At 36.2% G+C, this 17,081-nt stretch overlaps 1 protein-coding gene across 3 annotated transcripts; it reads right to left on the bottom strand.

Annotated features, from left to right (window-relative positions):
* Positions 1-725: 725 nt before the first annotated feature.
* Positions 726-16,867, bottom strand: PACRGL (parkin coregulated like). Of its 3 annotated transcripts, none has more exons than XM_051964158.1 (9): positions 16,666-16,867; positions 10,430-10,500; positions 9,975-10,126; positions 8,923-8,990; positions 6,821-6,911; positions 4,077-4,211; positions 3,367-3,474; positions 2,732-2,812; positions 726-1,539 (listed from the first exon to the last, which is right to left on the bottom strand). In XM_051964158.1, the coding sequence occupies exons 2-9, from the start codon at positions 10,479-10,481 to the stop codon at positions 1,483-1,485; spliced, it is 744 nt and encodes a 247-aa protein (XP_051820118.1). In that variant the 5' UTR covers positions 10,482-10,500; positions 16,666-16,867; the 3' UTR covers positions 726-1,482. The 3 variants fall into 3 exon arrangements, with proteins under 3 accessions (XP_051820118.1, XP_051820120.1, XP_051820119.1); XM_051964160.1 differs by lacking the exon at positions 16,666-16,867 and adding an exon at positions 16,201-16,615; XM_051964159.1 differs by lacking the exon at positions 16,666-16,867 and adding an exon at positions 16,093-16,194.
* Positions 16,868-17,081: the final 214 nt, after the last annotated feature.

The raw sequence follows: 17,081 nt of genomic DNA, 5'->3' as shown, positions 1-17,081 counted from the left end.
GTACAAGCAGGATCCTGTCATCATTACCCATACAGAATGGTTAGTTTAAAGCTTGAACCTGCCCCTTGATGTATGTGCGCTGTCCCACAACTCTCCATGTCCTCTTGCCTCACCTGCTGCAGGAAGGCACTCTCTCCTGACCTCGTCTCCTCGGTAAATTAATTTCTATGGATGTGTCTTCCATCGCAACAGAGACCCATGGGCCCCTTCGTAGCTACCACGGGAGGTAGGTGTGATTCCTCTTAATGGCTAAATCCAAGGGCCTCTCTCAGCTGACCCCGCTCTGGACCCTTCTTATTCCTCCTCTCTGTAACCTCCCGATGGCTCTGTCCTGGATCCTCTGACTCATTCTTTCACTCCTTTCCCACCTCCGGGCTGGTCTCTGTCAGAGCCCACTTGTCTCTTTCACCACCTGTCCTTGAAGACCCCTAAAATATTACCTTCTACAGGATGCCTAATTATTTCACATTTCTTCTGTACGTCTTTGTAATCACCCAGCTGTTGGCAGCTTGTGTCCCTAGTGCTTAACACACAGTAGCTACTTGACTGGACACTGATTAACTAGCAGCAACTTCAATCAAAAAGTAACTGGATTATTTTCTTTCTGGAACTACAAGGTAGGGCTGCCATAACCTTTTTTTAATCATCCTTGGATTAACGTGAGAGCTTTTCTCGGTGGTGCAGAAAATCATAAAGTAAAAATGTCTAAGAATTACAACATATTTATTAAGTCATTTTAAGGGGAAAAGAGTTAACAAGTTAACACTAAAAGTTTTGTGAATACAATCTGGAATTTCAAGAGTTGAATTCTTAAATATTCCATTCCACAAGTCATATTTCTTTAAGGTAAGGAAATATAAAATAATATTTACTTGTTACAACATCTAAACTCATCTATAGTTTTAGCAAGTTGTAAAATAATAATTTACACCTTAACATGTAGAAATTTACACTAATAAAAAGTCACATTCTGGATGTTTTCACCAAGCATTCCATATTATAAAAATACCTGTTTATAAGCAATAATTTATCAGTGAGTTACCAGTTTAATTCTTATAATTTCTATGACTTTGTAGGATTTTTAGACCTATCAAAGTATGACAGAGTCATTATGAAAAACTAGTACAATCACTTAAGTGATTGATATGCTAACTAAAATATAAATATCAAATCTGAAACTGTAAACAAAACTCTGGTTCTTAATACAAACCAATGTAGCAAGGGGAAAAAAAACTGATAAACCCCATAAATTGCACTATAAAAGTCCTTTCAATAGTTTTCCATTATTTTCCATTTTCCCAAGCTGATAAATGTGAATTTACTGTGATTCAATGGAATCAGTTCTGTGTACTAATTTTTATCATGTAAATATATCAGGAGCTGTGATTAAGAAAAGGAACTTATTCAAATGGGATCCTATGATGTTCATCACATGCTTCTGATATCTCTCACCATTTAATCAAATCGTTTTATTCCTTTGGTTTAAGAGGAGATGGAACAATAGGTTGGAATTTTAGCTTTGATAATCATCAGACTGCCCTGTTGATAGAAAAAAAATTAGCATTAGTACACTGTAGTACTCAGTGGGATAGATGCATTCAATATATAATACTTTTCTTAAAAGTAAAAAGAATTTACTAAAAGCTTATTTAAAAATGGAAATAAAGAAGATAATATTGTTCTTTGCTAATATTACACACAATTTTAAAAACTACATCTAACACATGTTGTAACAGTGTTCAAACAAACACTGTGGAAAAACATCTTATCAAAAAAGGCTCTTCTTTCAATGGTGTCTCTTGAACACTTAAGATGAAGTTTGGGGCTACTTAAAACGATTGTTGATCAGTCCCACCGTTATATCTGACTCTTTGTGAAACCCTGGACTGTAGCCTGCCCACACTGACTTGAAGCAGTATATACCATTTCCTTCTCAGGTTACCTAAAATTAGGATAATACAAAGACCAGACAATCTAAAGAAAAGTCATTTAAAAATTATTTAGAAGGAAACAGCAAAGAAGACTTGAAAGTGTTAGTACTTATCTTCAAGTATGATGTGAGGCAAGTCTCTGGATAGCTAAAACTACAACATATGGCAGATATATTAACTTTTTTTTTTTTAAAACACTTACAATACCTAATAAGAAAGAAAAATGGACTTAAATGACTTCTTTTTTTAATCTTCAAAAAAATCCATGATTTTAATAGTGTGGGTACTCCTTTTACAATAGGGAAAGTTCCAATTAGGCAAGGCCTGGAAGTGATTATAAGAACACATATACAGAGTTAAGGGAAATTAGGACAGCAGATTAAGGAGGGATTAGTCCTAAGTATGTACAAAAATATTTACAGTTTTATGGGGTGGCACTGAATGGGAATTCAAGGAGCTGCTCATAAATGGGAAATGGGTAAACAAGGATATAAATGTAATAGAACAGTACTGTGCTGAACTCTTAGCATAATGAAAAACCAAGATTCCAGAAAACTTAGGATACATGTTTCTCATCTTCTGACAGAAATGAAAAACTCAGAACAAGACCAATTTTTTTGGACATGTATAATGTACAAGTTTAACTACATATACATATTTTAAATGGTATAATTTTTCTTTTCTGAGGGAGAGGGACAAGATCTTTAATAAATGAAACAAAAAATTCTCTTAAAGTGAGGAAAAATATTTAAGCTCAGTTACTTCCAAATAAATTAAAGGAAGAATGACTTTTTACTCACACCTCCACCATGGTGTTCTAGCTTTTGTAAAGCACTGGTGATTGGCTCTTTGAATTTCTTATCCATTAGTCTTTTGGAAAGCTTAAAAGAGAAATAAAATATATTTTATCTACTAAACAATATGTTAAGCACAAGACACTGGGGGAACAAAAATGAAGTTCGATTATAAATCATAAGAAAACTTTCTAAATTTCACTAACTAAAAATAGGCTAATTGGGGGAAATAAACAGTGAGATTTTAGAGCACATGGGCACTCAATTTCTATTAGAGTAATTTTAATTCATCTCTTGAGAATTAAGATTAATAGAAATCTAAAAGACACTGGTCTAATATTAAAAGGTTCAGATTAGAACTTAAAAATAGCCTGACACACCTGGACTAAGTACAGAAAACTTAGGATCCATTCCCCACCCCGCCATCTACTGGATGTGTGATCCCAAGGCAAATTCATTTAAGTGGTCAGTACCCCACGCAACTGTGATAGAGGCAACTATCTGCACTGTCAAATGAAATTTCCTCAGTAAGGTAATCAAATTACTGAGGATATCAAGTCCAAATAATAGGAGGAAAAGCTAAAAATATTGGAGAATAGCACAAGAAAGGGATACAATTGTCAAATATTTTGGACACTTACACTTGTAAGCAAATGCTTCAGATGATCATTTAGAGAAGGCCCGACAACACTACTCAACTGTACTAAAGCATTCAACCCCCTTTCAAACACTTCACCATCTGAATGAGTCTTCGGAGGAAGAGGAGGAGGGAGAGAAGAAAGCAAGAGAGAAGGATGATAATTAAATAAAATTCAACATCTACAATTAAGAGAGAATTATCAACCAAACAAGACAAGCTTTAAAGCTATAATCCTCACCACAAAAACTAGAAACAAGTGCAAATTCTCAAATAAACTTAAAATATTGAAAATATTTAATGTATTACTTAAATGTAAATGCAAAATTAACTTGAAAGTCTTGTGTTACACTTGGTATTTCTTCCAAAGATATCTACCCTTCAAAACCAGATTGGAATTTTGAGAGCATCAAGTAGATGCCAAGTTCAAAAGTAGAACAGTCTTTCTTGCAGAGATTAATTACATAAAATATAACCCTGCTGAGATTTTTGATTTGATATTAAGTTTTTGGGTGTGGGAGCTAGGTAGCACAGTGGATAGAGCACCAGCCCTGCAGTCAGGAGGACCTGAGTTCAAATTTGGTCTCTGACACTTAATACTTCCTAGCCATGTGACCCTAGGCAAGTCACTTCAGCAATTGCTTCAGCAAAAGTAATAATAATAATAATAATAAAATAATACATGAAGTCTTTGGAATAAAATAAAAAACATACCAGAGCAGCCTTCAAGACAGGAATCAGTCTCGGTAGCAAGGGCACGGCTTTTTCAGTAGCACCTTGTACCAAAAGTAATTCTTTAAAACCTTCTTTTGATACAAATGTATATGGATGTTTAGTCTCTCTCAAACCCTGTTAAATATGTAAAAATGTGATTTAATATAGGTTTGATCATTCGAAGACAAAACATCATAATATAGAAATCAGAGTATGTTCATTATTATGGCTTCCTAGTTAAGAAAGTACAATTTTAGTAATAATAAATACAACAATTAAAACTGGAACAAAAAAAGAAAAATAGGAATAGATTACCATCAGTTACACCTCTTTTTCTGACCTTCTAAATAAAACCAGGTGATTTTCCTCCTAAATAATACTTTTCTACAAAATAAACAAAAAGCTACCACAGTTGTGTGTATGCATGCCTCAGACCGTGCATCACTCCCTTTAAGAATATCCCCCTAAAAGAAATCATCCCAATCTACACCAAGATTTGCTGGATTGAAATTCCACTATTTTCAAAGTCATAACATTTTTCTTTTCTAACCAAAGACAATTTTACAACTTTTCCTCCTACCCAACTAATGAAATTTAAATCCTCATTTTTTCATAACAATTCCCTAAAAGATAACTTTTCCCCATATTTTTATATTTAAAAAAGGAAGCATCATGTAATGGAAATAATACTACTTGTCAGAGGACTTGACTTTGAGTCCCATCTCCTGTACCCAATAGCTAGTTAGGTGATGACAGATTGAACTTTTGATAGTTTCCTCATCTTTAAAAAAAAAAAAAAAAAAAAAAGGAAGACTAATACTTTACCAAGTCACAAGATTCTTGTAAGGAAGCCCTACCCTCCACAAATAATTTTTATTAAACACAGTTTATGAAAAGAGATCCTATCAAGTTGTTGGTGAGAGAAGAGAGGAAAAAAAATGAAGACTGCTATAGCCGTTTATGGGAAACACAAATCCTTCAAATTTGAAAGGAGAAACTACTGTGATGGATCACAAGTACAAAGATGAAACCCATACTGTCTTTGCAGGACTGGTGAGAAGAAGGCTTTTCTTGAGGTCTGTTTCCCTTCACAACATAGCAGAGTAGGTAGAGCTCATCTGGGAATTCAAGGCTATGTGACCCCTGTCAAGTCCTTAAACTTTCAGAGTTACAGGCAATCCTAGAAGACTCTCTGTTTAAGAGAAAGTACTCATTTACACTAGTAAAGGATCTTCATTTGGAAGAACATCTCTCTCAGCAGGAACCTTCTTAACACAGATGAAATCAATGGTAGGTCTAGTTTAAAAAAAAAAAAAGCCCTCAAACCATTCCACTTATTTCTACTAATGGAAAAATAGGAAGAGCAAAATTTGTTTTAAATTGGAAAAGAAAAGTTCCTGTTTTAATTTTTCAATATTAACATTCTGAAAGCAGCAAGCCTAATAATTTTGCTCTACAAGGGATATTTATTAAAATGTAAAAAGTAACTCACATTTACTTTATGGAGTACACAAAATGTTTTATTGAGAAATAATTCTCAAAATTACATAATAGTCCATCACCATTCTTCTTGTAAAAAAGAGGAAAATGAGATTCATAGCAGTTTAAGTGACTTCTCCAATGTAACACAATTAGTGAGAGAGAACTGGGACTCAAATTCAGGTCTGCTAATTATAAGTTAATCCATTATAAAGCACTTATGTAGAAAGGCCTGAATAAGAGGTACTGTGCTAAATCCAAAGACATGCAAAAAATAATAATAATAATAATAATAAAAGCAAAAATACTGACCTCTGCTCTCAAGAAGCTCATATTCTAATGAAGTAAATAACATAAAATCAGGTAGTTTTTAAAAGGCATATACAGAGTTGATGGAAGGGTAATCTCTGAGGAGAAGGCACTAACAGTCAGAGGAGCCAGGAAAAAAAGCCTCTGGTCTTTATCAGGTTTGAGCTGAGTCCAGACTAAGGAGACAGAGAATTCCAGGAATGGATACTAATCAACCTGGAAGTTGAAAAACTGGACTGTCTTAACTGGACAAAACACAAGCCCGGGTAATTTGGTGTGCCATTTGCCTTTCATAATATCAAACCCATGTAAACTGCAAATGCCTAGCAGGTTACAGTTCTTAAAAGGTAAATCTATTTCTAAATCATAGGAATAATGCTTCCCCTACAGAAAGCATTATCAAAAGACACTACAGATTCCCCTCAATGTTTACACTAACTTTTTGTAATTCAAATTTTAACTAAAATGCATTTATACTCTTCCCTCCAGAGAAAAGTTTTTTTTACAAAAACAATATATTTCAATATTATGAAATGTCTATAAAAGTATTATGAAAGAATAACATTTATTAAATAGATGTAAATTTCTTCTAAGACAATTAAAAAATATCTTTAGTATTTTTTTGTCCTAAACAGATCATGTGTTTGTCTCCCTACATTTATAAGTTCTCATAAGATAGACATCGGAAGCAATATTTTTCTATATAAAGATCATATATTTAGATTTTTTTATTCCATTTTAAATTTTTATGATTTAAAAATTATTTTTTCTTCACTTATAATAAATTCCAATCTACACAGAAAATTAGCTTCTAATGATTTACAATTAATCCTTAAGCAGTAGCATTCCAACATCATTATGTCTTATTTAAATACCAAAAACATTAAATAAGTTCTAGAAAACTCTCTATTTTATCTAATAATAATATCATTATTGTTTTAAAGAAAGTCTTTTACCTCTGCTAAAGTAATAAGAAGAGGATCAAATGGAAGAGTTTCAGGAAGGCAGTCCCACTGTAATCTGTGTTTTACTGAGCCATGTACCAACCTGAGATGTAAAGATAGTGAATCAGGCATATATCAAATGGTATTATATGTAAATATTGTTAACACTATAAATTTTATTGGACAATTTTTCATTTCCTAGTATATAATAATGTGATCACATGATAAAGCACTTATCAGTACATCTTTGGAAGTAGCTTTTAGTTCTATAAAAAGTTCTCCTTTATTAAAGTTGTGACATAGATTCATGATCAAGTAATATTGATTTAATGGAGGAGGTGCAAAGAACACTGGATTCAGAGTCAGAAACTTGGGTATGAATACTTGAGTGACCTTAGGCAGACAATTTAAATTCGCTATAAAATTAAGGGGTTGAATTAGGTGACCTTTAAGGTCACTTCCAAGATTCAAATCTATAATCCTAGGAACTGGTACAACTCAATTTTAAGTTGTAACAGTTTTTTACATTACTTACAAACCTTAAGTACAACTCAATTTTATTCCTGCAGAGGATTTTAAGACATACTTATTCTGGAATTCCAGCCATTATTAAGTAGGTTTTTAATGTATGCCTTAGCCTTAATATTTGTGTCCTTATTACCACTACAATATTAAACAGCAAGATGTTATGTAAGGTTACAAAAAAAAAGAAACGGTAAGTTAAATAAAAACTGAAGCTTTCAAATAAAACCAAACTTCATTGGCATTGGAAAAGGTTTACAGTTGGCCTTGATTTAAAAATCACTTTATATAAAGAATCAAATCATAGGAGGATATTTTTGGAACATGAACAAGACATCAGACCACTGATGTGAACTTCTCAGCCACAAGGACAATGGCTGTGCTAATGTACTACAGTGGCAAGCAAAAGATAACTAACTACTACAAAAGGTGATTTGTTAACACCCTCCTCAAAAAAAAAAAAAAAGACTGAATAACCTTTGAGAAGTAATACAGTAGAAGAGATAGAACAACAAATAACATTTCTAATATTGAGAGGTTGCAATCAGGTGGCATTTCGATTAAGATCTCCACGGTTGCTTGCCAGAGCTTATAGAATCAATAATGCATAATCCTGTGAGATTTTTCTACATATATCTATGCTTGAGGATCTTCATGCATGTTATGTGAGGAAAAGGTAAGGGACAAGTATCAGGGGCTACTAATAGCCAGGGATGGCAGGAACTATATCCCTAATGAGTCTCCTCAGTTCCTTCCACTAAAGCTCATATGGCATAATAACCTTGGGTGCCCTTCTCTGCAAACTCTCTAACTAATAATGACATTAACAATAACTGACATATATATAATACTATTTAAGTTTGCAAAACACTTTCTCATTTGAACCTGTTAACAATCTCATGAGGTTGGTATCTCAGATATTCCTATTTACAAATGAAGAAACCAAGGATCAGAGAAGATTGAAGTGAAGTGGTCACCTAACTACTAACTACTAAATACACAAGGCAAGATTTAATCTAACACCATATTCCCTACCCCTTTTAAAATGTGATGCTAAGATCTAAGTCATTCTACTATGGCCTAACTAGGGGAAATGAGTTGGATTATAGCCTCTCTGGTTCTGGATATTAAACCCTTTTTAAGCTAACTAAGATGATAATTTATGTTGCCATTCCATGATGTCAACTCTTATCAAAACCTGTAATCTGTTACACTCTACAAAACACTTCAAGATATTTGTATTGTTGTCTAGCCATACTTACCAAATACAAAGTTCATTTTTAAAAATTCAAGAATAAGATTCTACATTTACTCCTGTTTTTGGATGCTGAATGTGTTATCTAGCAAGTATAAAACGTGTAATTTGGGTAAGAACAAAACAATCATGTCTTTCTCAAAATCATTGGGAAAAAAAGGTTAAATAGCATTAAAGCATAGGTAACTAAGATACTCCAACAGAGAACTCTTTCCAAGATGACTTTTTAAGTCCCAAAGGCAATTGATATTCTTAACATGCTTAATCTGCAAAAACTATTTAATTTGATTAAAGTCATTTCAAGAATATGGTCTATTACCTCTCTAATTGATTTTACCTGCAAGGGATACCTCCTTTGGAGTAAATAGCAGCAAAAGCAGAAGAGGCACGTGGCTGATCACTGAACTAAAATGAAATAAGAAAAAAATAAGTTTTTGTTTGTGAAACTTTGTTATATAAAAGGAAGAGAGAGAGAAAAGATCAGACCTTGGATTTACAACACAGTAAAATTACACAGACATATATGTATTTAAGTAGTTCACTGATCTTTCTCCGGAGGTTTTTTATCTGTCAAAAGTATTTTAGATTGTAGTTTACCATCAATTCCATTACTTATGAGTTAGTGGAAAGTCTACACTTCAAGTGAACTAGGTATTAAGCAGTGTGAACATATGCTTACAAAAACTTTTGTTACTAAGTCACACAAGTAGTAAATGAAGCATTACAGTCACTCATAGAATGAAAAATTTTAATTTCCAAACCAGAAAGAGTTTGAAGAAATTCACATAAATATTTTCTTTTTAAAATAGTACTAGGAATAGAACAGGTCTGCTTTCTGAGAACCAGCCTGACTATAAAGAGGCTCATCAACTATAAAGAGACCCAATCAGTCATTGGGTACCAAATTCTTCAGAAACAAAGAACAAAACAAACAAAAATTAATAAATAGAATATAAAATAAAGAAAAATACAAGAAAAAAGAAATGCTTTGTCTCATATGGCTTCCTATCATGTTTCACAATCTACTTGGGTAGTAGAAAATAATCGCAGCTTAAAGAATACTACAAATATTGTTTGTTTCAAATGATTACAACTATTCAAGCTAGGACTGTGGAAACAAGAGTTACTGATATTATAGAAGAGATTCATATATCCAGTAGTGGACAAAAATTGCTAATTTTATAATGTACATAGCCAATAAAATGTTAAGATGTACTTTAGTATTCTTAGCTAATTTTTTTCTTTACTACCATACCTGTTCATTATATTCTAGCCAAAGTCAGGGATGAGAAAACTAAAGATGTCAAAGTTAACAACATCATCTTTTTCAACTGCTTTCTTTTTAATATAAAGTGATAATGTTAATTTTAAGGTACTCTTTTTACTTACCGGGTCAATAGTTTTAGGATTAAGTTTATCACTTGGCCGAGGGTGAGGCTTCTTTGCAAAATTTATAGAATTGGTGGAGGATGCCTTATTTTGGTGTATTACCGATCTGTGTTTTACTTGGGAACCTGATGACGTTCTTTGTTCACAGGTGCCTGTATGTTAGGGAAAAAAAAAAAAACAATAAAACAAGGCTCACCTGCACCTTTCTGTATATAAAAGTACATCATTAGAGGATGATATCATTAGTGGCGGTCCTTCCTCCTTAAAGAAGACCATGCTTCAGGGAGGGATGCCATGATATGCAAATCAGCTGGACTGAAGCAAGGGGGAACTCTTCGAGCTCACAGACCCCATGTCTAGTGCAGGCAAGAAACAGATGGAGCACCTGAGCAGAAACAATTAGATGATGTACCGCAATATTGACTGCCTCTTCAGTGTGATAGAAAGAATGCTACCTGTTACTCGGTTTCTCATCTGCAGGCTTCCATGACTTTCTGATTTCTGCATTCTTCCTTAGTGGTTGCTCCTGAAATTAAGAAAATATTATTTTAAATAATATTTATTTATTTATTATATTTATAATAATATTTATTTAATATTTATTTTAAAATGTATACACACACACACAGCAGTAAGACACAAAAGTAGCAGAACCACAAGAAAGAAGAGAAGACAAGTATAGATTTGGCACCTACTATGTGCCAGGCACTGTGCTAAGCACTTTTACAAATCTCTCATCTAATTTCCCTAACAACCTTGGGAGATGGGGACTTTCATTATCCTTATTCCACAGTTCAGGAAACTAAGGCAAAGAGAAATTGAGTGGCTGCCCAGAGTCACAGTTACTTTCTCCTAACCACAGGCCCAGCACTCTAGCCAGGAAACCTCCTAGCTGGCAACAACACACTTTTCCTGGGCAGTTCGAGAGAAATGAGAATCAGGTGAACAAAATTTAAGTCATACACAGAAGAAATAATTGGCAGAATAGAAAACTTTCTATTTCTGATGCCAGGTCTTCACCAAAGGAACAAAGAGTATATCATAATACATTTGGTATGTAAATCACAGAAGTAAAGGAAAATCTGGAAGAGAAGAAAAAATAACATGAAAAGAAAATGCACTAAGCAAAACAAACAGATTTAAAAAACAGGATATGCAGATACAAGCTAAGAATGATGATGAAGCCTCCCAGAAACACAAGACAAGTCAAAAAACCTAAATATCAAAACTGAAATACTAATTGAAAGAATTCAGATTGCTGCCTCCAAAAAAACCAAGACTACAAAATCTAAGAGAAAGAGTAGCTAACTTTAGCCATTTTAAATTCAGAAACAAGTTCTCTGCAAGGAACCAGAAGAAAACTCTTCAAATACCAAGACAGGTAAAACTGAACAAAACCAGATTATTCTGCACCCACCAGAAAACATAAAAGAGAAAAGTATTACCAAAAGCAATGGAGCTCAGGATGCAGCCCAGGGTGACTTACTCTGCAAATCTGAGCTTATCCCCAATAGAAAAATGATGGATGGTCAATAACAAAGAGGTATTTGAAGCATTCTTAGAAATAAAATCAGACCTAAAGAGATTATTTGCTTCTGAACACTTGAGTCAACAGAAATGCAGGAAATAGGAGTGCAGCAGTCAAGGCCAGCAATAATAACAATGACAGCACAAAGATCAGAAGAGAATCTCTCTAAATGCACACTAGACAACAGGGGTGAAAAGTGCAAGTCAGGGGCCTGGAGCACAATTGGAACCTGGCCCACTATATACAGATGACTGTTTTCTGTGGCTGTGTATATTATGAAATAGGAAAGTTGTATGAAAGAGCAAGGAGAGAAGGGAGAGAGTATAATGTGTCTGGATCCAATGAAGGGACAGTGGCTTCTTTGGTCTTTCAAGAGACACGAATCATCAGCATTTCTCTACATCACTGACAAAGCCCAGCATTAAAGAGAAAGAGAAATTCCACTTAAAATCATTGTAGACAAAATAAAATACTTGGGGTATTTTAGACAAACCCAAGAACTATGCGAACACAGTTATAAAACATGTCTCACACAAAGTCAGATCTAAACAAGTGGGGGAAAAAACTGCTAATGGGTAGGCTGAGCTAATATAATAAAAATGACAATTTTGCTTAAAATTGGACTACTTGTTCAGTGTCATACCAAACTGCCAAAAAGGTTTTTGTAGAGCCAGAAAAAATAATAAAATTCATTTGTAAAACAAAAGATCAAGAATATCAAGAGAATTAATTGGGGGATTTAAAAAAAAAAAAAAAAAAAACAGTGCCTTAGCAGTACTAAACCTAAAATTATATTATAAAGCAGCAGCCATCAAAACCATTTGATACTGGCTAAGAAATAGTGGGATCAATGGAATAGATTAGATACACAGGACACAATAATCAATGACTATAATAATCTAGTATTTCATAATAAATAAATAAACCCCTAAACTCCAGCTTCTGGAATAAGAATTCATTATTTCACCAAAAAATTGCTGAGAAAACTGGAAAATAATGTCAGAAACTCAGCATACACCTGCATCTCACACTCCGTACCAAAATAGGGTCAAAATGGGTACATGATTTGGGGACATAAAGGATGATACCATAAGCAAATTAGGAGAGCAAAGGATAATTTATCTAATGGGTCTTTGGAGAAGGGAGGAATTTATGACCAAATGACAGAACATTATGAAACACAAAATAGACAATTTTTATTATATTAAATTAAAAGAGTTTTGCACAAACAAAACCAACAGAAACAAAATTAAAAGGGAAACACAAAGCTGAAAAAAAATGTTTTACAACCAGTGTTTCTGATAAGGCCTCATTTCTAAAATACATAAAGAACTGTGTCAAATTTATCAGACTGTAAGTCATTCCCCAATTGACAAATGGTCAAAATATATGAACAGAAATTTCAGATAAGAAAATTAAAGCCATCTATAGTCATATGAAAAGATATTCTAAATCACTAATGATTAGAGAAATTCAAATTAAAACACCTCTGAGATATCACCTCAAATCTCTCAGATTGGCTAAGATGACAGACAGGAAAAGATCACGATAAGTGTTGAAGAGGATGTGGGAAAACTGGGAGACTAATGCATTGCTGGTGGAATTGTAAAATGATCTGGAGAGATGTAATTCTGGAAAGCAATTGGAACTATGCTCTAAGGACTATCAAACTGTGCATACTCTTTGACGCAGCAGTACCAATACTGGGTCTGTATCCCAAGAAAATTAGAAAGAAGGGAAAATGACCCACATGTGCAAAAATGTTTGCAGCAGCTCTGTTTGTAGTAGCAAAGAACTGCAAAGTAAGTGGATGCCCATCAGTTGGGGAGATGGCTAAACAAGTTGTGGTATATGAAGGTGATGGAATATTATTGTTCTATAAAATATGAATAAGCTGATTTTAGAGGCTTGGAAGGAGTTACATGAACTGATACTAAGTGAAACAAGCAGATACACTGTATACAATAACAGCAAGGCTGTACAATGATCAACTATGAAAGACTTGATTGTCCTCAGCAGTTCAATGATCCAAGGCAATCCCAATAAATTTTGGATGGAAGATGCCATCTGCAACCAGAAAGAGAATTATGGACAGTGAACATAAATCCTTTTTGTTCCGACTGTTCTTCACAATATGGTTCATAAGAAAATGTGCTTAAAATAATCAATGTACATGTATAAGCAGAAAAAAGTAAAAGAGTGGGGGGGGGGAGATTGAAAAGGGGGCAAGGGAAAAAAAAGAAGGTTTTGTTTTGATGGTGGGACAGGGTTCCAGTGATGAAAGATACTATGACTGAAGAGAAGTTGGTTTAATTAACCCCTTCAAGATTAAATTTAAATCAAATAGCTGGGTTCAGGATTTCCAAAAAAATTAGAATTCAGGGAATCAGTATAAACACAGGTTTTATTGTTATGTCAGGCAGCAAACAGGCAAACAAAACATATACTCACATTATGGCAATAAAAAGCAACATAAGTCTGTCCCCAAATACAAGACACTCAATCCAGCAAGAGGGTAAAGGAGATATGTTGGGGAACACACTCAAGAGTTGAGGTTCAGATGGCAAGATTATATACCTCAAAATGGGCTTTGTTGATAACATCAGAGCCAGATGTGGTAGAAAAGCTCTTGGGGTCCCAGGCTTGGGTGAAGCTTTGATGGGGGGGGGGAGAGAGGGGATTATTTCTTTCTCAGGACAAACAGGTGAAAAAGTCTAACATTAAGGTCTCTGTGTCAGGTTCATACAACAAAAAGCTATAATAAGCCTAATCCACCCAACACAATTGAAAATAATGGGGACATATAGCTGCCAATTTGCCTATATGCTTCTATGGGCAATAGGTCCATTTAGCCTATGATTATCAAACATTCGCCATAACATCAAATAATAATTATGATATCAAACAACAAAGTTTACATTATCACAGAGGTGCTTGATGAAGGAAGATAGGGAATTTTTGATGGATGAGCTATTTGGGGTGAGAAAAGATCCTTCCTCCTACCTGGAAGAGGAGACAGGCAGGAATAAACCTTCCCTGGGACAACTGGCAACTAACCAAGTGAGAAGAGCCGGGCCTGGGTAGATTTCGAGGCAAATGGGAAAAGAAGGTTACCTGGGGGAGGGTAAAGGTCAGTTAGGACAGACAGCATTCTCCCAGTTACCTGGACTAGGGACTGGCATAGTTCTGGGAGTGAGGCACAAAGAAAGGCAGTGGCAGGAACTGCCTAGAGGGAAAGCCCAGAATGGGTAACAGGGAAATTGAGATTCCATGAAAAATCACTATAAGGGACATGAACCAGAGAAAGAGTTTAGGTAACAAAGAGATGGAGAGAAATCATCTTTAGAATAGGGGAGGAAGGAAACAAAAGAAAAACATACACAAATTTCTAGGATGTAGATAAGAAAGTGGAGGGTAAGAATCTTATTTCTACAAGCATATATTAACAAAAACAGAAAAATGAGGATTAATGAACTAAGTGTAAAGTCTTTTAAGTTAGAAAAAAATAAATCTAAAACAAGCACAAGAAGATTAAAAATTAGGAAAAAAAATTAGTTAAACTAGAAACCAAAGAGTCCTATTAATGATAAACCTAAAAGCCTCTTCTTTTAAAAGACTAATAAAATTGACATATCTTTAATTAATCTGATTATAAAGAAGTCAGAAAATTTGACCATCTCAGAGAAGGAAATATGTCTACTGTAAAGGAAATACAAAATGTTTAATAAAAATCTGCTAAATTAACAGCAACTTATTAAAAAAATAAGACAAAACGGGTTTTAAATTAGGGGTGCAAAGATGGTTCAACATTAGCAAAGAACACAATTCATATTAAAAGTCAAAAAATATCCCAAATCACATGATAATCTCAAAAATGGGAAAAAAAAAAAAGCCTCTGGCAAAGATCAGCAATCATTTATGCTAAAAACTCAACAAAGTATAGGCATTCTTTAAAAAAAAAAAAAAAACTAAATTAAAAAGCATCTGTCTAAAACCAAAAACATTATGTGCAATTAAGATAGAGTAGAAACTTTCGCCAACAGATAAGGTAATGCAGCAAAAAGCCCATCTTTTCCCCCACTAAGCAGACAGTTACAGAGGAAACAAAACCATTCCTATTTGTGACGATTTAACTTTAGAGAGCATCTCTCCTTAAATGATCCCCATTTTCGCCGCAAGGCTACACTGCATTTCAATATATTCTAAGTATCTGTAATTTTTTAAAATAAAAGTAGAAGATAAAGACACAAGCGGTCCATTTTCTATCCGGCCCCACAGGAGGGGCCGTTCCAACAGGCCCCTTAATCACCGCTAGTTCCCCAGCCTGAGGGCGCATCTGGACCACACCAAGTCCAAGGGTTCCCCCAGCGCTTCCGCGGACGCAGAAGGACTCAGGAACCGGGGCTGCCACGCGCCGGGGAGGCCAGATGCCGGCCCCGCCGCCCTTCCGGCGTCCCCATTCAGCTCCCGGGGGAGGACGCTGTTCCTTCGCGTCTCCTTCGGTTAGTGCCTAATAAACAATTATCCACCTCCCAGTGCTGAAATACGTCCCTTCTCGCGACTGGAACAGAACACTGACCTAGCACTTACTATATAGTCAGTGGGAAGCCAGGAGGAGAGGGGCACACCCGGAGGTGGGAAGACCTACATTCAAATTCCGCGCACTTCCTAGCTGACTGACCGGCTCAGTTTCCTGACCTGTCAAATAAGCGGGAAAAGGGAATGGCAAACCGCCCGGAGGAGTGACAACAGAGCACGGATATCGGCGGGCCCGGGCTAAGCTCCAGAGGCTCTAGGAGAGGCCCAATGAGGCCTTGCCCTCACGTGTAAGGGTGGTCTCTACAGTACTAAGGGAAAGGCCGGGGCAGCGCATCCTCTCCTCCCGGCCACTTTCCCCCTCAGTAAGAGGAAAAGGGTGGGCGGAGCTCTACGGAGGCCCTGCGGGGTCAGCCCACCAGGCGGAAGGGACAGGGCGGGAAAATCAAGCTATAATTGTTGGGTCCCGACCCCCGAAGCAAAGGGGCTCAGAGAGGGTGCCGAGGCCGCCAGGGACCCCCCACTCAAACCCCACCACCACCCCAAGCGGCCGGGGATGCGGCCGAGACGCCATGGTAACAGGCCGCCGCGGAGGGCCACACAGGAAGAGCATCATTGTCAGCTGACCTGCAGGAGCGCGGGCCTCAGCCGCGGACGTCCTACCGCATAGCTCCGGGCCCTGAAGCTCTAGAGCCCCTCATAGAGGCTGTGAGCGGCACGACCGCCTACCCAGGGCCTCGGACCCGCTACCACTCCGCGAAGGCGCGGAGAAAAAGACGGCGACTCCAAAGGCGCGTCATCAGCCTCGACGCGGTGACGCCTGACGTCCTCGTGAAGACGTTATACGTGCCGCACGCTAGAGGAAGACTGGCGGGTTCAGGGCGGGGCGTTACTGGCGCCTGCGCGCCGGCCGTGCCTTGAGACCAACCACACACACAAACCACCATGCTGGGGCGGGACATTAGTGGCGCCTGCGCGCTGGACGTGCTCTGTATTAGGGACATGCACCCCACCCCCTACCGTAGCAGGGGCGGAGAACACGT

Source organism: Antechinus flavipes, chromosome 6 (assembly GCF_016432865.1).
Source record: "Antechinus flavipes isolate AdamAnt ecotype Samford, QLD, Australia chromosome 6, AdamAnt_v2, whole genome shotgun sequence".
Lineage (NCBI taxonomy): Eukaryota > Metazoa > Chordata > Mammalia > Dasyuromorphia > Dasyuridae > Antechinus > Antechinus flavipes.
The sequence above is the reverse complement of the archived record's forward strand: the minus strand, read 5'-3'. Positions and strand labels throughout refer to the sequence as shown.

Coding starts and splice junctions, on each gene's coding strand:
- PACRGL (XM_051964158.1), bottom strand. CDS start 10,481: ATGCAGAAATCAGAAAGTCATGGAAGCCTGCAGATGAGAAACCGAGTA. Junction 6,912..8,922: donor AAAGGAGGTATCCCTTGCAG/GTAAAATCAATT, acceptor TTTACATCTCAG/GTTGGTACATGGCTCAGTAA. Junction 2,813..3,366: donor TGAAGCATTTGCTTACAAGT/GTAAGTGTCCAA, acceptor TTCTCTTTTAAG/CTTTCCAAAAGACTAATGGA.